The following is a 26,670-nucleotide window of genomic DNA, read 5'->3' on the forward strand; positions in this document are numbered from 1 at the left end:
ATCTAGCATGCTTTATCCTCGCTTTCCGAATCCAAAGAGCAGGGTATGGAAGTTAGAAGACAAAGTCAGTACTGCACTGGAGAGTGGCCTGGTATTTGTTCACGGGGTATAAAAATGGAACAAGTTGTGTGTGTTAGCGCCAGTAGCAGAGAGGACTGTGAGTTCTGTACAACTGGCCCCATCAAGGAACACTGGACTGGATCCACTTCTGACCCAGTTCAACCAGTGCCAAAGCCAAACTGGGTCAGATGAGCAGAATGGATGGTAGGTGAGCACACACACACACACACACACACATAGCAATGTTGTGTAAAACCGTGTCAAGCAAAAACTGTCTGCCTATTTTTATCCTGCTAAAAGCAGGACACTCCGTGGCCTGGCCACAGCAGTATTGATGGCCGATAGACTGATGCTGTAATCTGCAGTGGTGATCTATGACTATTAGAGCTAGATCTTTAGTTTGGGCCCTAAATGTCAAAACTCAGTCAAAAACAAAAACAAATATGGCTACCATGATGCTAATTTCTGCTAGTGCCCCTAAGGGATTCTAATAGTGCATTAGCGCTAAGTTAACGACAATTCACGCGAACATTTTTGGCCATTCTAGATTAAACATGGACGTCTGAAGCTTGTAGAAGACATTCCTTATGTTTTATTTGACAGTTTTACAGTGATTCTTAATTTAAAAAAAAGCTTGGCATAGGGCTCCTGCTGTTTTCCTCTGACTGAAACCTTGTTAGGCTACCAGTCAGTGACATATCTAGTACTTCCAGATGGCCTAGAGGGACGTTTTTTCTCACAAAATTTGTCCCACCCATTTGATATCAAAACCTGTTTGGTTGATTCCACTGTCCTTTTCTAATTAGGTTTGTGGCTAACACATTAGGCCTTCAGTTCAGCTCCTGAAGTCCTAACCAATAGGAGAGCTAGCTTGGCTGTATCTACTTGGATACACCAGAGAAAAAAAACGTTCTACTTGGATCATTTTAAAGAAATTAACTCTTTTTCAGCCAAAACTTAACAATGAAATTGAAGTGGTATTCCAGGGGTCATCCCAGGCTGTTTACATACTAAGGCTTATTATCTGGTAACTACAGAGACTTCAATGCAAACTGGTTGAGCTATTCTAAGGTTATAGAAGTGTGTAATAAAACTTTGAGCCCATCGACAGGCCCAGGGCTGCTGAGGGGCTAAACACAACAAGCATGATCATTATATTAAACAAAAATGAATTAAAAATAACAGACATGTAAATATGTAAATCATTAGGTCTTCTCTGAAGGCCTCAAAGGCCCTGAGGCTTCTCCATTGGTGAGTGGTCAATCGGTTAGTGGCTAGCTATGAGACTGTATTTGTAGGAGGACATAGCCGCTCACAGAAATTAAACAGATTGCGTTTTTATTTAGACTGAGATAGTCAAGTTATTGTTTGTGTTTTGCAGAAGTGTTCAAGTTGTCATTCCCTTGAGGCAGGACGGCTTTTGAGAGGGGGCTTTAAAAACGAGTCTGTGCCATGGGGTAGTGGGATGCCAAAGAGTGTGGAAGCCTCAGTAGGAGTGTGTGTGTGTGTGAGGGAGCGAGTGTGTCCATGTGAGTTAGAATGGCCGGAGGGTCTACATGCGTAGACCTGTCATAAGAAATAAGGAGACGTCCGTGTCTATGTCGCTGTTGCCAGGACGACCAGCGCCTCCCTGGGTTTGTGGGTAGGAGGCCTGTATAGTCTGCCTGTCACAGCAATCATCCACACCGCCATCACGCTGCGGCAGGATGTGATGTCATCGCAGCCCTTCCCCCCCCAGAAGAAAAGTAACGTCTTCGCTCGGTAATGCCTGCCATCCCTTGTTTTTGCTGAAACAGTCCCACACACATACGCAAAATCGCCCACCCGCAAAAATCTAAGTACCATTCAAAGGGGAGTTCTACTAAATTCTGTCATATTCAATCTTTGAGATGTAAACAGTCATTGTGTGGCTTGATGTGATGTGGTTCGCTGTAGAGAAATTTACAGAGTGTCTTTACAGTGGTGGTGATAGGAACCAGAGGTCACCATATCTACAACACAAATATAGCCATTTTATGTATATCTCAAATATAGCCATTTATGTATTGTCTCAGGTATCAGGCTCAATACGTTTCTTATCATGTCGCAATCAAGTCACACCATGACATTGTTATTGTCGGTAACACTTTCTATGAATGTCACATTTGTAAGCATCTATAAACACATTTATAACATGTTATAATGCCTTCATACGCATTATAAACATTTATAAAAATGAATTACAATGGATTACATTTTATAGCCATGTTTATTATACATTATGAATTGTTAATATAATGCATTAATAGTAGTGCTGATAACATGTTATACTGTCAGTGCCAAAGAAGTCAGTCCCAGCTTGGAGACTGCAAAGTAAAGACAATTACCAAGCTAACGGTGGTGTACATTGACTTTCCCACATTGGGTAAAGCACTGATGGCAGCACTAGTTTAAACTCTGACATTTGAAGCCTGTAATGTGCTTTATTGTGTGTTTTAGTGTTTCAGTAAATCCTTCAGTAAATACTTCAACTTGAAGCCTCACTCTAAACACTGGAGGTGGCTTTAGTACAATACGCTACACTTTACTTAGAGCGGACAAATACCACTTATGAGCTCTTATAATGTGTTATGAACAGCACTTGTAATGTATTATGTTAACAATTCATAATGCATAATAAGCATGGCTATAACATGTAATGCATTTTTATAAATATTTATAGCCATGTTTATAATGCCTTATGAATGCATTATAACATGTTATGAATGTGTTTATAGATGCTTACGAAGGTGACAATCATAGAAAGTGTTACCTTATTGTCATTGGCAAAGTCAGCACAAATACTCCATTTGTAGCATAATCCAGATGTTACTGTAAAACAAGGCTTTTTGAAGTGATTACATTTTGGGCAAAATGATCCAGTACTGTGTTTTAGCTGTAGGGCACTGTGGATTTCTGCATTTGTAATACATGCTAAATGAATTTGAATTAGTTTTAAGAAGTAATGAAACATAAATATGTATTACATGGTGACAAATTTACATTCTACATAGTTTATGCTAATTAGCTTGCCTGCTAGCTAAAATGGAACTGTGCTTTATCCAATGGTAGTCTCCGCTGTCTTTGCTAACACTCACAGCTGAAGCCAATTACAATTCTTTAATCTTCCAAGTGAAGATAAAAGTCACCAAGAACTATTACATCACCATTTAGTGCAACAGAATGTACACTAGAACGCTGATGTGTCATTTGGCATTTTTAGTATTATTACTTTCTAAATAGTTTCCGAAGTTAAGCTAGTCAGGAAGCTAACATTATTAGCATTCATGCTATCCACAGAGTAAGTGTTTTGCTAATCACACTCAACAGATAAGCTTTACTTGATTCTATACATGATTATGTGTAATTTTTGACATTTGTAAGTGTGTAAGCACAGAAAAGTGCACTATTTGGTTTCCTGTCAGTATGGCTAGCACTAGGCTATAGCAATCAAGAGAGCTAATGCATCAGTTCACACTTGCAAGAGAAGAAAATGAAGCTTTGCTGGAATAGTCTGTGTAAACATAGACATTTTTGTGTGTTTGTACTTGCAGAATGTTCTGTATCATTTCATATCTGCCAAGAAGTTAATACAACTAGCAGGAAAGAGAGCTAATTAGCAGAAGTAGATGCTTCTGAATGTTTATGACAGTCGCAGGAGGGAAAATGAACTGAAAAGTTTTGTTGGCTGCTGTTTTTTCTTTTAATTGTGAAGTGGAAAAATGCTTAAGGTGACCTGATGACAGAAATGAAACCATCTGAAATAATTCTGTGAAGTCTACCAGGTAGACCATGTATGTAGATTACAGCAATAAGTCTACATGTACCTTAACTGTAAAAAACACTGTGACTGTGATGTTAGTGTGGAGAAAGGTCCGTCCCCAGGCTGACAGTATGCTGAGGGCTATTAGTCATGAGGGCTGGGGTTATCCGCGGGTTATGTAAGATAGGGAATGCAGTGCTGGCGATTCCATGCTTAATACGAGCTCAGCCCTGCAGGCTTAGCTGAGGATGGACGACACCATAATACCTCCGCAGCAGCTAGCCTAGCCACCAGCGTGAAAAAGCCCCTCACACCAGCTAATTCCACTGCTAGCATTGGCGTTAGCATGCTGGAGCTTATCGTGGAGGCAATAAGTGCTAATATTTCAGGCAGTTAGACTAAAAACACATTGGATTGAGTGTGTGTGTGTGTGTGTGTGTGTGTGTGTGTGTGTGTGTGTGTGTGTGTGTGTGTGTGTGTGAAGTGGGGGAAGGGAGGAAGCACGTGGACTGTAGTAATTGATTCCTAATGATATGAGGTTGTCTCTTGTCTCAGGAGAAGGCCTTTCCCTCTAAAGACTTCTTTAATTAGATTCATTAAGTGGCTACAAGGACCTCTGCAACTTAAGAGCATGTAGACACCCAGAAAAATATCAGTATAGTGTCTACTAGCAGCTCTAAAATCATTCGTTTATGTAGCACATGCTTGGAGAACAATGAAATGTTAAAGCTAATGATTAGCATAACACCAGTATTAGCGTGTTAGAGTATAGTGAGTGGGATTAATGCTGAAAGTCCTAAGAAAATGTAGTAAGGGTGTATTATAGACATGTTGTAGGATTTCAAATTGGTGTTTTAAGCAGTAGTGGGCGCTATTAATTCTACAGTTAACCTGCTAATCAGCTAGCCTGCTTACATGCTGCACTGTAGATCTGAGCCACATGCTACTTCTGCTATTATTAACAATGATTAAGTTCACTTTTGTAGATTATTAATGAGGCTTAATGGGAAACTAGGAAGGTTTTGCAGGAAGGACATTTGTAGTATTAAAAAAATGGGCGCATTTTTAACTCGCCTCGAGTTGCTCTGGAATCTTCATGGATTTACTTCCAGTGCTCTGTGATCTGGCGGTCTGCCTGGTGATATTCCAAAGCCGTGTATGAATATTCTAATCAGACGCGCTACTGGCGATAACATGGCTGTGTAGGCGAGAGATTATTTCCACTGTGTGCGCACACATAAACAAACACGTTGTATTTGTGTTTCTCATTGAGGAGCATTCCGTCACACATAAAGCCAAATTGAAAATGGCAGCTATGGCTGGGCAATGCAAGAACTGCGATGCCTTGGTGTGCGTCAGTATTCCTTAGACCTAGTCCTACAAGGCCACTGCACTACACAGTTTAGTGGGGTCACTGCTCTAACACTCTTGATCAAACTTACTGGCAAATTATTACAGCAATAGTTTGGTGAAAAATCTGATGTCCAAAGTTGGCCTGTTGTTTCAAATGTAGCTGATCGGCTAGCTGTGGTGTATAAAAAATGGACAGAAGTACAGGTGAAAGGTCTTACAAGAAAGTCTGTCCATTCTCTGGCAAACTCAGTGATCCCCTTGGGCAGCTATTTCCAGTCATACAAGATCTGTCTCTTTGAATGGGGAGCGACCTATAGGCCAGAAACTGAAAGCCATCTAAAAATATATTTGAAATCACTGGTAAAATCAGACACAAAGGCACAAATAGTTTGTACTATTTGGCTCAAATGACACACAAAAGACTTTTATTTTGTTGTTTCGTCCATCTGACGTGCATACTGCCTCCACAATGCAGCGGGTTGTTTTCCACTTGTCCTACAGACATTGAGATATTTTTAAGCCAGTTGAGGTGGTTCGGGCATCTGATCAGGATGCCCCCGGACGCCTCCTGGTGGGGGTTTTACCAGGCACAGCCTACTGGGACGAGACCCCGGGGTTATCCTAGGACCTGCTGGAGGGATTATATCTCCGAGTTGGCCTGGGAGCGGCTCGGGGTCCCCCCAGAATGAGCTGGAGGAGGTTGCTGGGGACAGGGATTCTCTGCTCTCCCAACCGCTACCTACCACAGCTTAACTAGGACACTGTTGGCTCACTGGGTGTAAAATTTTGTGACTGTGTTGAGCTGTTAGTGAGCAATAATGGGCAAAAGAGGAACGGTAAGAACTCCTGCTGCGAATAACAACTCACACCTCTCCACAAAAACGACAGTGCCAAGATACAACTGCAGCGTTCTTGATATTAAAAAACTGAGTGCTGCTGCCACAATAAGAAAAAGCATTTAAAAGTCATAAAAAACACTTTTATAAATGTTTACTTGCTTGTTTTATAATGTGCCAGTTAGAATACTTTAGACAAAATTCAGGTTTCAAGATCATACTTTTAGTTTTGTGGTGTCCTTTTGTCCAGTTTTATAGATAACACTATGGCAGACATTGTCAGAAACCATGTCTTAACTGATTGACCACATTTGTGGCACCATCCATACTTTAAGCCATGCAGGAATTCAGTCAGATGTGCTGGATTTGAAGCACTGTGGTGAAATTGAGAAACATGATGCTATACAATGGGGGAAGGTGTCTAGGTAGGGCACTCTCAGGATTGAAGTAGCAGCTTGAACCCACTAGATGGCACTTTGTCTGAAGTGGCAGGGTGGTGGTTGTATAAGGAGCAGGCTGGACCGGCATGTGGTGCTCATCCATATTTTACATCTGTGGCTTTGGGGAAGCACTCAAAGACATATGCTTCAGGGGTTTCAGATATTATGTTGGATCTTCAGGCATCAGTTAACACCATGTTGTCCATGTTAGGCCCCAGAAGAGGTGCAGCAGGTTGTTATATGATGAGCTACATTTTAGACAAGAGGCCTGCTCTTTTGGGGGGTGTATTCTTGGTCCAATAGATTAGAGGAAAGAAAAGTCATAATAGTCCATAGATTTTTTAGAACATCAGTATAATTTAATCACTGAGATGTAAACAAAGTCATTCAGAGTGGTGTGATGTGAAATCCTTAATAGTAAAGTAAACGTACCATTTTCTTGACAGTGGTGGTGATAGGAATCAGGGTTCATGTCTTTTGAGTTTTTATATATGAGCTTGACAGTGGTTAAATAGTGACAAGCCAAAAAAATATGTTATCTTTGGGTACTATTTTGCCTTATAACGCCATGCATGTACCACTCCACCATTAATGTACTGAAAAAAAATGCTTTAGGCCAAAATCTTATATCAAAGCTATCGTAAAATTAAGTCTCATACACTGAACAATATATTTGTATCCATTTTATGTAACAGCTTTCTGTGACCATCTTTTAGAGGCATTTAGCATTTTGGATGTCTGGTTCCTATCACCACCACTGTAAACAGTTCTTTTCTATGGAGTGTTTCAAATCAAACCACTCTGAATGACTGTGCTTGCATTTTAATGACCTAATTCTCCTATAAAGTTACTATTTCGTGAATGCAAGGTTTTCTTACAATGATCGGCATAAACAACATAAACAAAGCATTGTGGGTAATATCCCTTCCCCATTGCATATGTACCTGTATGTGTGCCAGAGGGAACCGCACTCATTGCATACATCAGATCACCATACCTCACTGTGCTATATGCATGTGCATAAATGTATGCAGTCAAATGAGGGAGACCTCCTGGCTTGCCTGCCCGGTGCATTGTGGGTAATCACTGATAATGCCAGAGGCACTCCCCACTGTCCTGGCATCAGCTGTGGCCGACTACAGCATAGTTGATCTGCTCTGTGATTGGCTACTTCACCAAGCCAACAGAAGGGTTCCTATTGGCTTGGGTCCAGTGTGTGAAGAACGTGCAAATATATAGGCTTAACAGCATTTAGCGTGGATTATAGGTAAATGAGCAAATGCTTAGAACATAGAATACTGAACATTGTGGACCTTGTTATGGCGATTAATGCATACAGCACTCTGCAAACATACAGTCCTGTGCAAAAGTCAAAGCCCATCCTTCTTTTAGGTAATTTCCAGTCAGAACTGCCAGTAAGTACTTTCTTTTCAAAAACCTCAGAACAATGAACTGACCACCAGCCCAGACCTCAACATCAATGAATGTGTTTGGGATTACTTGGGTCGTGAAATACAGAAAGTTCAACCAACGGCAGGCCCAAAGTGTTATTACACACTTCTGCAACCAAAGAATAGCTGAGCCAGTTTGCACTGAAGTCCCTGTAGTTACTGAATAATAAGCCTTAGTATGTAATAAGCCTGGGATTTTAAGGAGGTAACTTACGTTGACTTTCAATTGCCATTTTTGGACAAATATGATAAATATAGGTCCCTTAATAAGGAATAATTGAAAAATCTAATTGCCCTAATTCCTCCCTTGCCTCAAATTTAGTAGTACAGCCAAGCTGTGTTTGGTGTCTGAAGTAATAGAAGCTTATAACCCACCAGTTTGTATTGTGCACACTTGTCTCAGACTGTGTTGAGCTGTTAAGTAAACTCAACTAGACTTGTTTATGTGGTTTCTGACTTTTTTTATAGATGTCAGTATCGTAGCTCCAGTGCAAAACTAAGGCAGCAAACTTCAGTAACCTTGGCTGGTGAATCATATTTGGGGTAAGCTTTACAAATCAGATATTTTACTATCCAAGTAAAACAGCAATGGGTTCTGAAAGGCGCTGTGGAGCAGTGGGTAGTGAGTTGCCTGACTGAGCCAACCACACCATGACCTCAGCGACCTCGGGACCTCCACAGCCCTCATGACCCAAACAACATGTGAACATTCAGAATTGACGAGGCAAAATGTGATTTCCATGATGTGCGATCGGCGGAGACGTCTTGGTCTCTCGTTCTGGGTCACAGAGTTCATGACTGTGGTAGGAACAACAGCTTTTAGAAGTGGATTCTTTACAATTCATCCAATAATGCTTGGACAGCAAAGCCCTGCTTTGATAATCTGGGACTGTGATGCAGTTTAAACTTGAGGAGTCTACCATTATAGGCATTTTCTTATGCTATTCAAATGTAAGTAATTAAATGTTGACTTACATTCTGTATCCAATAGGTTTGAGTCTATACCTCTAACTTTTTCTTCGATTCTAATGTCAAAAAATGACTTGTACTTACAAATCTGCCAACAAAGAATGTGTACTGGGTGCATTATTTTCTGTTTGAGTTAAGGCATATTATACTGAAAATGCTGAGTCCAAAAAACAAAAGTTATAACTTCTAACTGGTGCTATAATAACACCTTTAGAGGGCAGCAGTGAGTAATACTTGTTTATTGATATTTGATATAAAGACTTTTAAAGGGCAGCAGTGAGTGATGTTTGTTCATTTGATGTTAATAACACCTTTAGAGGATGATGGTGAGCAATGTTTTTTTATTTGATGTTTGTTAATAACACCTTTAGAGGGCGGCAGTGAGTAATGTTTGTTTATTTGATGTTTGTTAATAACACCTTTAGAGGGCGGCAGTGAGTAATGTTTGTTTATTTGATGTTTGTTAATAACACCTTTAGAGGGAGACAGTGAGTAATGTTTGCTTATTTAATATTAATAACACATTTAGATGGCTAAAGTAAGTAATGTTTGTTTATTTAATGTTAATAAAACCTTTAGAGGGCAGCAGTGAGTAATGTTTGTTTATGTGACCTATTTCTGTCATCAGTTGGGAGGTAGTAATGTTTACTATAGTATTATCAGTTAGTAAGCAAGTAGTAATAACAATGTAATAATTTAGTAAAATAGTAATAGAATTGTAGTAAAGTATAGTATAGCATAGTAATATAGCAATAATAGTTGCATACAGTGAACTAAAAAGACAAAATGTTAGCTACAATAATTAATATAGTATTTGATTAGCTTATTCATCTTTAATGAATATGAATTTGGACAATATTAAACCTCATCCCAAGTTTGTTTACCCTTGAATTCGGAAGCTTACTACTGTGCGGTTCCACACTGTGTGCATGTGGTGTTGTTTAAACTGTTTAAGTAGGTTAGTAAGTCACTCGCCTCAGGGTGGTACAATTGTGTCATATCTGCCTGTTGTGGGCCAACACCCCCCCCCCACCACCACCACCACCACCCTCTCTCTCGCTTTTTCTTTTTCCCTTTCATACTCACAAATGACCTTCATATCTTTCATATATACAAATGTTGCATAATATGGCATGATAGGTCAGAACAAAAACCTAATCACAGGAGACAGATAGACAGATAATGCTCAGTACAGTTCTGCTGTACTGATGACATGATTCCTCAGATTGATGGAGAATGTGTTGTGCATGGTTCGTTATAGAACCTTTTTGAAAACGGTTCTAGATAGCACCAAAAAGGGTTCTTCTATTGTGACAAGCTTGACTTCGCAACAATAGCCGAGCCTTTTTTGGTGCTATAGAGAAGCCATGTGCCTTACATGTAAATATTTTTATGTGTTTCTGTATCTCTCTCTCTCTCTCTCTATCTCTCTCTCTTTCTCTCTCTCTCTCTCAGCGCAGTGTAGTAATAGCTTTGCCTCAGGCTCTAATCAGATTGAGGGGAACGAGCTGCTTCACTAAAGTGGCCCCGAGAGTCCAGCTCTCACACAAAACCATCACCTGACTGCTCTCTCTCTCTCTCTCCTCTCTCTCTGTATCTCGCTCTCTCTTTCTCTAAACACACACTGCTCTATCTTTACATTCTTATCTGTCCTAGGCTTTCTCTTCCATCTCTCTCCCATCTCTCTCTTTCTCTGTCTCTCTCTCTCTCTCTCTCACGCCTGCTCTATCTTAACATCCTTATCTACCCAGAGCTTTCTCTGAAATCTCCCTCTCTCTCTTTTCCTCCTTCTGTCCAGGCTGTGCTTATCTATCTCTTTCTCTCCTATCGTTCACACCCTTCTACTGAATTTCTCTAAGGATCTCTCTTTCACACACACGGCCACACATACACACACACACTAAACTCCACAAGTGTTCTGTTTTCACACTCGTCCTCTTACGGACTTTACAGTTGTGTGCAAACATTTAAACATCTCCCTCCCCAAAATTTTTTGTGGGCAAATTTTAATGCACAATTTCTAGTTATTTGCTGAGTTTAACAAAATCGAAAAATATAAAACACAAAATATAAAACGTGCCATTACTTTTGCACAGGCGACGTTTTACATTTAACTGTTATTCCAATATGTTAAAGAACTGAACAGAACAGAATAGAATAGAACATAGTATAATAGAATAGAATAGGTCTGTGAAAAATAGAATAGAATAGATCTGTAAAGAATAGAATAAAATAGAATTGACCTGTGAAGAATAGAGTAGAATAGAATGGAACAGAGTAGAATAGTGTAGAATTAAATAGAATAGATCTTTGAAGAATGAAATAGAATGGATATGTGAAAAATAGAACAGAATAGAACAGACCTGTGAAGAATAGAATAGAATAGAATAGAACAAACTAGAATAGAATAAACTAGACTAGACCTGTGAAGAATAGAATAGAATAGAAGAGAATAGAGTAGAACAGAACCAAATTACTAGACCTGTGAAGAACAGAATAGAAAAGAACAGACTAGAATACAATATAATAGAATAGAATAGACCTGTCAAGAATAGAATAGAGTTGACTAGAATATAATAGAATAGAACAGACTAGAGTACAATAAACTAGACTAGACCTGTGAAAAATAGAATAGAATAGAATGTAATAGAATAAAATAGAATAGACCTGTGAAGAACAGACTAAAATAGAACAGACTAGAATACACTAGACTAGGCCTGTGAAGAATAGAATAGAATAGAATAGAATAGAATAGACTTGTGAAAATAGAATATAACAGACTAGAATAGACTATACCTATGAAGAATAGAATAGAATAATAATAGTGTAGAATCAAAATATCTATAAATGACAGAATAGAACAGAACACAGCAGAATAGAATAGAATAGAACAGACTAGAATATAATAGAATAGACCAGTGAAGAATAGAATGTAATAGAAGAGACTAGAATATAATAGAATAAAATAGAATAGACCTGTGAAGAATAGAATAGAATAGACCTGTGAAGAATAGAATGTAATAGAAGAGACTAGAATATAATAGAATAAAATAGAATAGACCTGTGAAGAATAGAATAGAATAGACCTGTGAAGAATAGAATGTAATAGAAGAGACTAGAATATAATAGAATAAAATAGAATAGACCTGTGAAGAATAGAATAGAATAGACCTGTGAAGAATAGAATAAAATAGAATAGACTTGTCAGAAATAGTGTAGAATCAAAATATCTGTAAATCATAGAACAGAACAGAATAGAATATAACAGAATATAATAGACCTGTGTAGAATAGACCCGTGAGAAATAGTGTAGAATCAAAATATCTGTACATGACAGAATAAAACACAGCAGAATAGAATATAATAGAACAGACTGGAATATAATAGAATAGACCAGTGAAGAATAGAATGTAATAGAACAGACTAGAATATAATAGAATAAAATAGAATAGACCTGTGAAGAATAAAATAGAATAGACCTGTGAAGAATAGAATAGAATAGACCTGTGAAGAATAGAATAAAATAGAATAGACCTGTCAGAAATAGTGCAGAATCAAAATGTCTGTAAATCATAGAATAGAACAGAATAGAATAGACCAGGCCAAAGATCAAAGTAATGCAGAATAGAACAGAACTCCACAATCAGAGTGAGTCAGTTTCTATGGTTGCGGCTCTTTTTCTGTCCCGCTGTGAGAGGCTGGGTCTCCTTGTCCAACTCTGCGTAATCTTCCTCCAGTTACATAAGAACAAGCTATTCGTCAGCTGAGGCCAAAAGAAACAAACAGAAAAAAGAGTGAAACAACCCAATAAGCTCTAATCCCACTCTGAGCTCGAGGCAACGGAGAACCAGACTGATCCGAGCGAGCGGTCGAGTACACGCACACCTAAAGTAATTTTGGATTTTAATAATCCATTGTTTGATGGTGATGAACAAAAAAAAACAGAGTTTTTAATCAGTCTAAAATGTAGTTGATGCTGCAGAGATGCTATCAGTAAATTAAAATAGCCAATAAACAGATTAACCGTGTCCGGCAAAACTCATTCTTGTGTGCTTTGTTTGACTGGACAACTTGATGGATACATAGAAAATGAATGTTAAAATATAACTTCATTTTTTAACATGTGAAATTGAAGCACAGATTTAAGTCTCATCACTATAAAACTGTATCAAAAGTTTTATTCTTTGACTTTGTTGTGTGAGATGTTCATGTCAAACATTGATTTTCATGCCAGCGGCAAAAACATTTGCAGTTGCCATTTGGAGATCTATAATCTATACAAATTACAGACCCCGTCCACCCCGTCCCCCCGCTTATTACAAAATAGTGCCGTAATACTGTTGTACAACATTGTTAACTGTAACTGCACCTGGTGTCACTTCATTTCAAATATCAAATCAATGGGCAATTCCATTGATTATTCATAATTTCTTCATAATTTAATGGTTGTAAACATTCAGAGTGGTTTGATGTGAAAACCAGAGAAAACCAGTCAGATTTGTTCACAGGAACCAGATGTCTGAAGAGTTTGATGCCTTGTAAGGCTTCCTCACAGAAAGGTATTCCATGAAATGGTTAATACGCTGCCTGATGCCCTGTATTATGATAGTTTTACCATAAGGTTTGGGCCTAAGATGCATTTTTAAAATCCAATTCATGGTGGAGGGGTACAAAATTGCAAAATTGTACCAAAAGAAGTTGTTTTTTTTTCATATTTACCTCGATTTTACAATCACAAACATTGTATATATCGCTGCTGTCAGAACAAAACCTTGTATCTCCAAAATGGTAACTTTAAAGTAGGAAAAAACCTACTTTATTTTTAATGTAAGTCAATGGAACCAGACTTTTTTTGGGTCGTTTCTTTTGGTCCATTCATCATGACATTTACACACAATGTAAAGGACAACAGACATTTTCACATTATGTCAAAAACTGAAAAACAGCAGCGATATAAAAACTCAGAAGATGTGTAGGTTCACCGGTCATTTTGAACACTAAGTAAAATGGCTAATTTGTGTGAAGCCATCGCCACCCTGTTTTCTATCACCACCACTGAAAGAAATCTCAGTATGAGTCAGTAAGTTTTTCTACAAGGAACCATTTCATAGCAAACCACTCTGAATGGCTGTTTCAATCTTTGCATACAGCTACATCATTGGGAATTCACCCCAGTGAAATATATGCAGCAGATTGTCACTGTCGCACAACCTTGTATTGCCATTTTGTCAATTTCTACTTTTTTTGGCAGAATTTGTCCAGTTCACAATTGCAAATTTTGCAATGAATGCACCAATCGAAATGTACCAAAATTACTTGGGAAAAAAAAGATTTTTCCATCGACTTTCATTACAAGTTAAAGTAAAGCTGCTATTTTTTGGAGATATGAGGTTTTGTTCCAACAGCGACTATAGATAGACAGATAGATAGATAGAGAGAGAGAGCTAACGTCAATATCTACTGCTTTGCAGAATTTGAAAACTCTTGTTTCTCTTCGCACAGTGTACAAATTTCATGATAAACGGACCAATAGAAATGTCCCAAAATTACTTGGGGAAAAAAAGATTTTTACATTGATTTCCAATACAAGTTAAGGTATTAAGGTATATATATATATAATAAAAAATGTATATTTTACCCTAAAAAAGTAAGCAATCTGTTTGCTTTAAAATTTTAAGTTTAAAAGTTTAAAGAAAGTACAACAGATTTTTGTTCTGTTAACTAACTATTGAAGTTTGATTCATTCAGAATTTGAAGTCAACCCAGTTACTTAATTTGCATACGACTGTATTTGTGGGTTTGTAAAGTTTGTTTCACAAAAGCTCCATGTTTAAACTTTTAAAAATAAACCATTTCTTTCTGGTTACTAAGATACGGTTTAGGGTTTGGTTTAGACATTAGTAATTACATACATATAATATATATAGGACATTATTATTACATATAGATACTTATATAAGGTGCGGGGGACATTATTTTTACATACAGATATTTATGTAATACATAGCAATCTGTTTGCTTTAAAATTTTAAGTTTAAAAGTTTAAAGAAAGTACAACAGATTTTTGTTCTGTTAACTATTGAAGTTTGATTCATTCAGAATTTGAAGTCAACCCAGTTACTTAATTTGAAGTCAAAACTCAATCATTTTTACAGTGTATAGAAGCTTAAATAAGCAGAGTACCTGAGTAAATAAACCAAGTTTTTTACAGTGTAATGTAGATGTCCTCCTGACTTTCACTGCGTGACCATGTTTCAGTGATGCTATTTTTCACTATGGAGCTGGGCAGACCGATTCAGAGAGAGCGACTCGCTCTCCAGAGAGCACTGAAGCCACCGGCGCTGGGGACTGGTGCACGGCTCAGGCTCATTGTGTGTCTGTCTCTCCGGGTTGCGAGTTTCGGAGGCTGAGCTGGGTCTGAAAGCGGCGGCCCAGGCCCCGGGGTCAATGCGATGCAGTTCAGTGAGAGCATGGTGGAAATTAGAGCCAGACAGAGCTGCGAGGGCTGGAACAGCGGCTGCTCGCTTTCGCCCCAACAGGTGGCCACTTTGGACAAAGAGAAAAGGCCTGAAGAGGCCAGATTCACCACATCTGCTTTTTTTCTCTCTCACTACTTTACTACCTCTTCCTCTTTCACATAACAGCCTCTGTGTGAGTGAATGCATACTTGTTTTCCTGTATTTTCAGGACAAATATTTCCAATGTTTAAAATGCGGGGAAAGAATAAAGCATAAAATGTGCTATTACTTTGCACAGGCCACATTTAATATTTTAGCAAATAAAGAGTAATTTTGTGTTAAAGTGTGCAAAAGTGTGTTCTCTGCAGAGAATGTGACTTATTTTCACTTATTTTCAAAACAACCAAATTCTCATTTGATGGGGTGCCAAAACTTTTGCATACGACTGTATTTGTGGCTTTGTAAAGTGTGTTTCACAAAAGCTCCATGTTTAAACTTTTAAAAATAAACCATTTCTTTCTGGTTACTAAGATGCGGTTTAGGGTTTGGTTTAGACATTAGTAATTACATACATATAATATATATAGGACATTATTATTACATATAGATACTTATATAATGTGCGGGGGACATTATTTTTACATATAGATATTTACGTAATACATAGAGGATGTTATTATTACATAAGGGACATTATTATTACATACAGATACTTATATATAATACATATAGGACATCATTATTATATATAAATATATATAATACATAGGGGTTAGTATTACATATAGATACTTACATTTAATGCATATGAGACATTATATATAGATACATTATCATTACATATAATTCACATATACATAACACATATTGCTGTTGTCAGAACAAAACCTCATATCTCCAAAATGATAACTTTACAGGAGAAGGAAAAAATCTACTCTACTTTTAATGTAAGACAATGGAACCAGAGTTTTTTTCCAAGTAATTTAGTTTCTTTTGGTCCATTCATCATGACATTTACTCACAATGTAAAGGCCAACAGGCATTTTCAAATTATGCCAAAAACTGAAAAGGACAAAAATGGAGATGAGGTTTTGTCCTGACAGCAGCAATATGGAACTTTACTAATACATATAGGTACTCCCATATGTATAATACTTATTGGGCATATTATTATTATTATTTTTATTATTATTATTATTATTATTATCACATATAGGTACTAATAATTTACAAAATTCATAATTTCATTCAATATGAACCACAATACCACCCCGACCCAGAAGGATAAGCGATTTAGATGATGTATGTATGTATGTATGTATGAACCACAATATGATCCATTTTTTGATACAGCAGAAAGAGGGAGTGCCTGAAAATGTGCCTCCTGTTAATATTAATATGTTTTCAATTTCAGTTTATTAGATATTCAACATTATAAAAGTTCAATGTTTTAAAATAATGCGTTAACCACAAGCTAACATATGCCTATGGGGAGTGTTATGGGGTGCATGCTTTTCCCTCCCCAGCTCAACTTTGAGATAAAGAGCAAGCTTTTTTCCAGAGGAGGGACCACTGTGGGCATCTTTCATTTTTTGATACTTCATGCAATTCAAGCGGTATTTAAATAATGAATATATATTCATAATAATGAACTGAATATATCATCTGATGCCTGTGCATGCTGAAGTGAAAGGCTCGTACTGAAAAATACAACATTACGCTCTTATATACTCATACATATATTATGTCAAAACTGAAAAACGACAAAAATGGAGATGCGAGGTTTTGTTCCAACAGCAGGCAGTGATATACATATATAGAATGCATAGCTATAGCTAACATGAGGGACATATTACATACAGATACTTTCATATATAATATATAGTAATTACATACATATAATATATATAGGACATTAGAATTACATATAGATATTTATGTAATACATAGAGGATGTTATTATTACATAAGGGACATTATTATTACATATAGATACTTATATATAATACATATAGGACATCATTATTATATATAGATATATATAATACATAGGAGTTAGTATTATTTATAGATACTTACATTTAATGCATATGAGACATTATATATAGATACATTATCATTACATATAATTCACATATACATAACACATATTGCTGTTCTCGGAACAAAACCTCATATCTCCAAAATGATAACTTTACAGGAGATGCGAGGTTTTGTTCCAACAGCAGGCAGTGATATAGCTAACATGAGGGACATATTACATACAGATACTTTCATATATAATACATACGGAATATTATTATTGTTAGGATCATTATTTATGTATACATAACACACTCGTAGTGTGCAGAGGAGAACATACTTCTGCACATTTTAATGCACAGTTCATTTTGATTTTCTGAATTTACCATACTTGAAAAACTAAAACATTTAATGTAGCCTTCGTAAAAATTGGCATATTTATGTTCTTTATGTTCAATATGTTTGCCCTGTATTACAGTCAGTGTAGACTTGAACTGAATGTATATGTAATGTAATATATAAGTAATTCATCAGGTAACTATGTAATTAACTATGTAATTACATTTAAATAACATGGCAAAGTGTCCGTAATAACTCTAGACCTTCAAATAAAGCAGGTATTCAAATGAAGCATGTTTTTATAAGAATAATAAATAAAATAAATTATGTTGAACTTTATTTTAAGCCCCTACCATTTATGAACAATCCAGCCAAAAGGAAATAGCATGCAAACTAAGCCCCTGTCCAACCCCAATGATATTATTGTACCTGGAAGAATTAATTACAAATATGAATACTTAATTCCTGTTTAACAAAGTAATTTTTCAAAGTACATACTTGCAGGGCGGGGGTGGTGTTGGGGGGCTCAGGGAGTTTTGGTCAAATGATGCCATGGTTTGAGCGCTCCTGGTCAAACGACATGTGTTCATGATTTTCTAAGTGAAAATAAGTGAACACATCCTCTACAGAGCACACTTCTGCACACTTTAGTGCACAATTACTGTCCACTTACTAATTAACTAACACATTGGAAAAAATAAACCATTAAATGTGGCCTGTGCAAAAGTTATGGCACGTTTTATACTTTGCCATGTCCTGACATTGTATAAAAACAAGTCTGTGTGTGTGTATAGGTATTACAGGATGGTGAAACAGAGAAGGGCTTTGAAAAGCAATCAGTTCTAGTGTTACTAGATTGGGTGCCACAGTCCATGAGCCGGAACGCTTGATAAGGTGTAGGTACACTTTTAATCAATCTGGCAACCAGATAAATGTTTTGACTGCAGTGACAACATACACACACACTTACACATGTACGCACACTCTCAAATTAGCTTGTGGAACTCACACATAAAAACCATATGGCTTCATGAAGGGATACTGCTTCATTTGACGCAGAGTTCGCCTTCTTTTAGTTAACTGAAATTTTTCTCTTGGCAAAGAGAAACAGTGATTGATGCCTTCAGGAAAGTACGCTATAGAATTGTAGACAAAGAACGCACTGCAGTGAATCCATCTTTACTCTACGGTATGAATAAAGCACATAAGGACTCACCAAGCTTGTTCAAAACAAACCCAACTGACAAAGCTTGCTTGCTGCTGACCAACAGCTGTAAATGGAACTAAGGGTCCAATCAGCTGCCCCACACCTCAGCACTGGATTAACACCAAAATGTTCAGAGATTATGAAGTTTGATTTTAGGATCAAACTGAGATCCAAGTACGGAGTCATGTAAACATCTCCAGGAACAGTTTCCCAGACCAAGATTAAGTCCACAATTCATGTCCAGGAAAAGCAACATTTTTGAAAAGCAGAAAAAGCAACAAAATGTATTTTTCCTCTGCATTAACTTTTGCATTACCTTTGTACAAATATGTAGTGAATAAATAGCAAACACTATAAATATTTGCCCTGCTATGATTACAAAAATGCTATGAGTAACAAAAAGTAGCAAAATGACTAATTTTTCACTCATTTTATTTATTAAGCTTTAAAGTCAGACATTATTCTTGGTGTAATCTGTGGCTCCATTACTCAAATTAATACCATAATTAATAAAAATTATATTTAAAGTTCTTAAAATAAAACGTAGTTTAGTGTTCTTTAAATCTGCTTTTAGACTCTAATAACAAAACAGTTAATATCAGGAAGAATTTGTAACCGGAAATGTGAGACACTCATAATTTAGCTTTAACACTTTTTTAATTTGGCTTTAACGTTTTCTGGCTTCAACGCTTTCTCCACCCGTCTTCCGACAAGCCCCGCCCCCTGTGACTGGATTGGCTAGTTGATAACCCGGTCTCACCCGCTAGTAGTTCGAACTGCGAGTGTGAACTACTAGCCAATCCTAACGCAAGGGGCGTGGCTTGTTGGAATGCGGGTGGGAAAAAAACTTCAGTAACACAATAACTCGTAATAAATGCATGTTAGTCCACGCGAAGAAATAGCGAGAGCTAAAAATGTAAGAGTTATTATGTAGTTAAAAGGATCCTTTTTTAGTAAACACCAAAACAAGAGATAAAGGAAAACAGCATTACGGTGTAAACAACGTTACATTAATCTCTGGACATAGTATTTATAAAGAACATTCATTCGTTCATTCAATTATTTACGTATTTAATCCGTTAAGGTGACCGTCAATGTGCTGTCGCGCTAAAACATGATGGGGAATTAAATTTGGAAAATTATAAATCACCGTCTATTCAATTTGAGGTCACACTTTATTTTGATGGTCCCCCATAGATGATCTACAGATACTCATCTCATTAACCAACGTTCTGTTGATGCTCAATTGATTATCGAGAACATAGGTTTAAGAGCAGGTTTAGGTTTTGTGTTGAGGTTAAGGTTAAGTTTAAAAAGTTAGATTTAATAAAATCTTTCACACTCAACTTCAAGTTCAGTTGCATTGAATAGATATTTATTTGAATTTTAATTTAAGAGACGATGAGCATCTACAAAGCCTCTACAGTGGACCTTCAAAATAAATTGCTACCCAATTTGAAACTGCAGTTAAAATTCAGTGTACAAGCTTTGGATATTCACGCTTTCTTTTTAACTAACATTCAACTAAATATCTATTAAATGCAAAACTTTAAGTTGAATGTAATAGATTCTGTTAACTAACTCTCATCCTAACAAAACCTAAACTTGAGCTTAACGCTGTAGATAATCACCAGAAAGTTTGTTTACAATTTCAGCATCTGCAGAAAATCTGTGGGGCAAAATAAAGTGTAGGCCAATGTCAATAAAAGAAAATATATTAGCAAAAGATTTCATAATTAACCCACAAAACGTGGCTAATTCAGCTTAAACTAACCTTTATGTGCTGTGATTTATGAGTGTATTAAGCATTAATCTTTGGAAACGGACACTGATTTGAACTGAAGTTAAACCATTTAAAACCAAATTACCTCAGACACAGAGAGAATAGCATAGCAGTACTGCTTAATTTAATCCGGTTTTTCTTCGTCCACACCGTTAAAACCTTCTGCTCCGGTCACATGACAACGAGACCGGATATTTATGAAAGAAAAGAAATGTGAGTGTGAACCAGGTGCTTTTTACGTTTCGTTTCTTTCATAAATACCGAATTTCCTCTCACGTTTCCAGTGAAGGCAGCCTGAGGTAACAGTTAGAGGCTAATTATGTTTAGCCGTCAGACAAAACAGTAGTCATGAAAAAAGTCTGTGAGTGAGCTGGAGCTGCTGTTTTGGTAAGACTGAGGCTACACAGCGAACTTTTAACGTTTTATTTCTTTTATTCATACTCAGTTTTCACTCAAATTGACGTGAGGCTGTTGATAATAATTTCATTTAGCATTAGATTAGCCTTTAGGCTGTACGAGGTAGGTTTTAGTCACGAAACGATTCTCTGTGGCTTCACGGGGCGCTTGTAGCCACAAAATACGTCTGAAAATAGCATTTTTAGCATTTTAGGCCTTTACACATACTAAATTTTCAGACGTTTAAAATTTAGTTTAGCCATGAGACCAAAATATGAAGCTGCACCTGTTTTAGCCACAAAAAAGAATCTGTATAGGCTGAGCTAGCAACTGATTTTAGCCACTGTGAACATATGAGGTTAAACAAAGTATTTTTTCAGTCACATAATGAGTCTGAGGCGGAACACAGTGATACAAAAGGAGGCTGTGAGGATGAATAAGGTTCTCTTTAGCCAACAATTAATTTAGAGTGGATAAATAAGGTACTCTTTAGCTAAAAACGAGCTTGTGAATGCAAATAAGGTACTTTTTAGCCACAAAATGATTTAGTGGAGATGAATAAGATACTTTTCAGCCACAAAACGAGTTCGTGAGTGCTCTTAAATGAGGTGCTCTTTATCCATAAAATGGGTTTTTGAGTATGAATAAAGTATCCTTTGTTTACAACGCGAGTTTGTGAGGATGTGTAGGTAGTCTTTAACCACAAAGTTTTTGAGGTTATTTAAAGTATTCTTTAGCAACAATATCAGTGTGTGAGGATGTTTAAGGCACTCTTCATCCCACAAAACGAGTTTTTGAAGATGTAGGAGTTTTTGAAGGTACCCTTTATCCACAAAACGCATTTATGAGAACGTATAAGATATTCTTTATCCAAAAAAACGAGTTTGTGAGGATGTATAAGGTGATATTTACGAGATTGTAAAAGTGAATAAGGTGCTTTTTATCTGCAAAACAAGTGTTTGAACTTGAATAAGGTGTTCTTTAGCCATAAAACGAGTTTGTGAGGATGTATAAGGTATAATGAAGATAAATAAGGTGCTTTTTAGCCACAAAACGAGTTTGTAACAGTTACGTTTTGTTTATTTTATACGCATTATAGCATCGCTGATATTTAAAAATGAGCATACTTTTAATATTATCATCCTGCCCAGGGACTGCAGATTAAAAAAAAATAGCAATTGGGCTACATCTGGCACATTTACAGTATAAAATAAAGATGTTGATTAAGGAGTGCTGCCCCCGTTTAACAATATAGCAAAACTGTAATTTAGTCGTAAAACGAGTTGGTGACACAGACCAAGCTACTTTTTACTTCAGTGAAAAAGTGATTTTACTTCAGTAAATGTTATTTTGAAGATATTTAATTATTAAATGTATACTAAAAATGAAGGTAGGCTGTGACGTCACTTGTAATTTCATTTATCCGTGAAGAACGATGCCATGTTAGGCTGCTCGAGGTGCCTTTTTAGTCAGACTCATTAAAAGCAGCTCTCCTGAATAGATGAGTCCCTCTCGCGCTCGCCCGCGTGCTGCACTTCGGCGCTTTGGGCGCGAAGCGGCGCCTGACTGACGGAAATGGGTCAGTGGAGCGGACGGAGCAGCGCGCGCCGCGTTAAAGCACCTCACTAAAGCACGACTCCCAAAGTTTTCCGTCCACGCGCTCGCTTATTCCCGCATGCACACACGCGCGCGCGCGCGCGCGCTCTGGGCACTGCATTGCTACACTATATTAAACTCCCCAGCAGACAAACGCAGAAAACGCACGTGAACACAAGCCCTGCAATCGCAAGTTCTATTTTGCAACTACAAGGTCAAAATCCACCACGATTGCATCGACATTTCACAGTTGCATAAGGTGTTTTTTTGAGTTGTTGCTCGCGCTGGCATGCAGAGTGCTGCTTAACGGTTTCTATGATCTCTTTCAACGGGGTTCACTCCACTTGTACCCCAAAAGAACCCAGAGCTGCACGAGCACGCCACTGTTTTGTGGTGGTTTCTGCATCTATGGTCCAGCATCTGCTGGGCTGCTACAGTCCAGGAGGTCCAGGAAACCTCACAAACCTTTTTTTTTTCTTTTGCAAAAATGGCTTTTGCAGCGAATTCAATTATTCAAATCAGGCTGTCAGAAACAGTTGGGCTCCTACCTCGCATGGTGGTGGCGGTGGCGACTCGCTCCCAGTCATGAAGAGACGAAACGAACCCAAACAAGGGGTTTAAAAAACAACAACAACAGCGACAACAGCAACAAGAAGATCCCTGGCAACAGCAACAACAACGACCAAACTTTTTTCAAGCTCTTCTTCACGGCCCGGGCGGCAGGTTCGCGCGCGTGAGCATCCCGTAAACGCGGCGCGAGCGTGCGGACTCTCACGCGACCTGAACGGGCGCAGCGAGCCACGGAGGTTTTCACCGCTCGCGCGGGGCAGAGTAGGGGGCGGGGCACACGGTAGCCCCATTGGGAGCTCCGATTGGACGGACGAGCTCGACTCCGCCCGCTTTCGCGAGCCGAAGAGGGGTGGAGAGCACGGATTGGACGGCGGCTGGAGGCTCCGCCCACTGTCTGATGGGCACCTCTGGTTACTCAGTTGGGCGGTATTGGAGGAGGAAATGTGGATGAATTCGGCTCAGCATTGCACAATATTTCATATTTACAATGTTGGAGTGTTAGAGTTTATACACTATATCATATTTACTGTACTGAGTTTGTGGTCAGTATATTAATGGATTTTCTTTTGCACTTAAAGTATTATGTAAATTGCAGATTTGTCCCTCAGTAGATTAGAACTGTTGTGGTCTTATTATTATTATTATTATTATTATTATTATTATTATTGAAAAAATATTCATGAATTAAAATGACTGTCCAGTATGTGTATAAAAACCATCACCATGCATATAATAAAAGAGAGTTATCATCATTAAAAATTATTGGACTTTATGGGAATGGAACTCAAAACATGAGTAAATGGGTGGTTGGGTTATTACATATAATAAGAGGTGTTGATTATTAGTAATGTATGCTAACTATATCAATGGTCACAGTACTATTCTAAAATATTACACATAATGAATATAATGAATGTCGAATCCTTAATTTCAGGAAAAAAAATATACCATTAAGATAATCAAGGCATGTATTATGGTTATTATAACTTTCCATAAAGTGAGACAGGAGCAATAAAGAAACTGTAGAAAAAAAGACAACAGGATTTTCACAAAGAGACGTGGATGACTGTTAGGTTTTACTGCTGTAAATGGTGGCTTATTACAATATAGAGATACTAGAACTTCAGTGCAAACTGAGGAAATGCAGACTGGTGTTTGGTGTGTGACGACAGGCAGTGCAGGCAAGCCATGCAAGACATCCTCAACCCTTTGACCCACTAACCCGGGCAGATATGAGTGCGCTTGCCGCTGGATCCCAGATAGACCTGCTTCAGTTCCTCTTCAGGGGGCTCCTGTTTCAATTAGCTCAAGCCAGATTGAGCCAGGAATTGTATATCTCCATTGTATATCACTAAAATATTATTTAAAATACATAATCAGATGCAAAATATTAATGCATAGTATAGTGGATTCATTTGTAAACACCCTCGGTCAAATGAAATACTTTGTCGATGTTCTAAGTAAAAATAAGTCAAAACAATGTAGAGGATACATAGAACAAATTTAAAGAAGACATTTTTCTGCAAATATTACTGCACATCTATTGATTTGCTGAGTTTAACATGTTAGAAAGACATACAGTCAAACAGAAAGACAACAGTAATTGCACTCAAACTTTGGCATAGGACTGTATGTACCTAATTTGTCTATGATTTATAGAATGTATTTTTTAGGGTGAAGAGTGCTGCAAATAATATCCTCGTTGTGAATAACTGACAAAATCATTACATTTTCTGAAAACAGAACTCTTTTAAACTAGTTTATCAACATGGGTTTTGATTCATCTGGTCATACCGTGTTTACTTCAACCAAACTAAAACACATTCTGCTCCACTCCAAGTCTAGCCCATTTCTTATAAGACCTGGAGAAAAGCATTTAGTCTACCTCATCTTTCAATCACTCAGAACTAGTTAAAGGTCTAGTAACAAGCTGAACAATATCAAATACTTTTTGAAAGTACAGCAGGGCTTGTTTCATAGAACTGTATCATACTTTCACTTTGTCAACAGTGTCTTTTATATATGATATAAATAACAGGAGGCCTAAAATTGAGCCCTGGGGTACACCTAGGAATTTACAGACACACATTCAGTTCTGTCTGTTGAATGGGTCTGGATCCAGCTGCACACATTCCCATCCAATCCAATGCTGGGCAACGTTTTAAGCAGTAGTGAAGAGATCAAAGGTGTCAAATATGTTCGAAAGGTCAATAAAAAGGCCAATCTTGCCATGTCTGTGATCTAGAGAAAGCCGTATATCCTTAATAACAAGTGAGGTGCTATGACTGACTCTAAAGCCAAGCCACTAAGGGATAGAAAGGAGCGTTAGCAATTTGTAATCAGCTACGTACATAACCCATCATTGGTAACCTGCCTTGTCTGATTAAATAGCTTGTGGTAAAGGAGAGAATGGCAGTGAGTGACTTTGCCCATCTCCCATGTGTGTGCGTGGAGGGGGAGGTTGAGAGACAGAGCTATGGACCCATCCCGGGGTAGGCAGAGACAGATCGCCGCGAGCGCATCTCCAGTGACCTACATTTTACTCTTTCTTTTTTTTCATTTCCTATTTTCACTCCAAGAGCAGCCTCATAATTGTGATGTAATGACCAAATGACAATAAGCCAGACCGGTCAAATGGACGTTGTGGAGGCTTTATGCTGGAGAGACTAGACTGTCTCACACTGGAGGGGGGAAAAAAGCTTATTGTAAGCCCCTTCACAAAGGCCTGAGGTTTGACATTAAAGAAAAACTGTGTCACCTCACCTGTGAAGTTGAAAGGTTATTGTTTGCTGGCTATAGCATGCATCATTTTTTAAAATTTGAAGTGGATTTTTTTCTTTGGTGTGCTTTTATTGAAAGGCTTCAGGCTAAATGCGACCAGGGAGGAATTACTAAGATTAACAAGCCCACACATGGGGTTATGGAAATTGTTGTATTTGTACAGAGTTACATATGCAAAACAGAATTACAGTGAGAAATGAATGATTCAAAGATTGCCGAGGCCATATGGTGTCTAAAAGGCACTGAGGCAGAAAGGAATCTGCTGTGGCCTAGGGCCTTACTGTACAGTAAAGCATTTAGTATCAATGCTGGAGCTTCCTGTCTCTTCTCTTCTCTTCTCTTCTCTTCTCTTCTCTTCTCTCAGTCTCGCCACAATCTCACGGCTTTATTTTGTGATTTGTTGTGGGCTAAAATACTTGATTTTGCAGGAGATTTCGTCAATATTTGCTGCAATATTTGCTAGCCTTCATCCTCCCAGTTTGTTAGCATTGTGCAAAGGGGTAGATGTTTCTTGCGGGTGAAACTAGTCAATTTCCTTCCAATTTTTTTTCAGGAAAAGAGTTTTCGATGTTTTATACTGAAATGAAACAGTGGTAATACTTTACTGTAGGGGAGATTCATAAGGCCA

The 26,670-nt window shown here is 37.7% G+C and overlaps 1 protein-coding gene across 1 annotated transcript in view; it reads right to left on the bottom strand.

The window, feature by feature from the left end:
• Window positions 1-23,493, bottom strand: part of rorb (RAR-related orphan receptor B) — a 49,354-nt gene extending 25,861 nt beyond the window's left edge. The window contains exon 1 of the mRNA XM_036598810.1: window positions 23,240-23,493. Coding sequence (XP_036454703.1) covers window positions 23,240-23,246 — 7 coding nt within the window. The 5' untranslated portion in view covers window positions 23,247-23,493. The remainder of the gene's footprint in view (window positions 1-23,239) is intronic.
• Window positions 23,494-26,670: the final 3,177 nt, after the last annotated feature.

Source organism: Colossoma macropomum, unplaced genomic scaffold (assembly GCF_904425465.1).
Source record: "Colossoma macropomum unplaced genomic scaffold, Colossoma_macropomum, whole genome shotgun sequence".
Taxonomy (NCBI): Eukaryota; Metazoa; Chordata; class Actinopteri; order Characiformes; family Serrasalmidae; genus Colossoma; species Colossoma macropomum.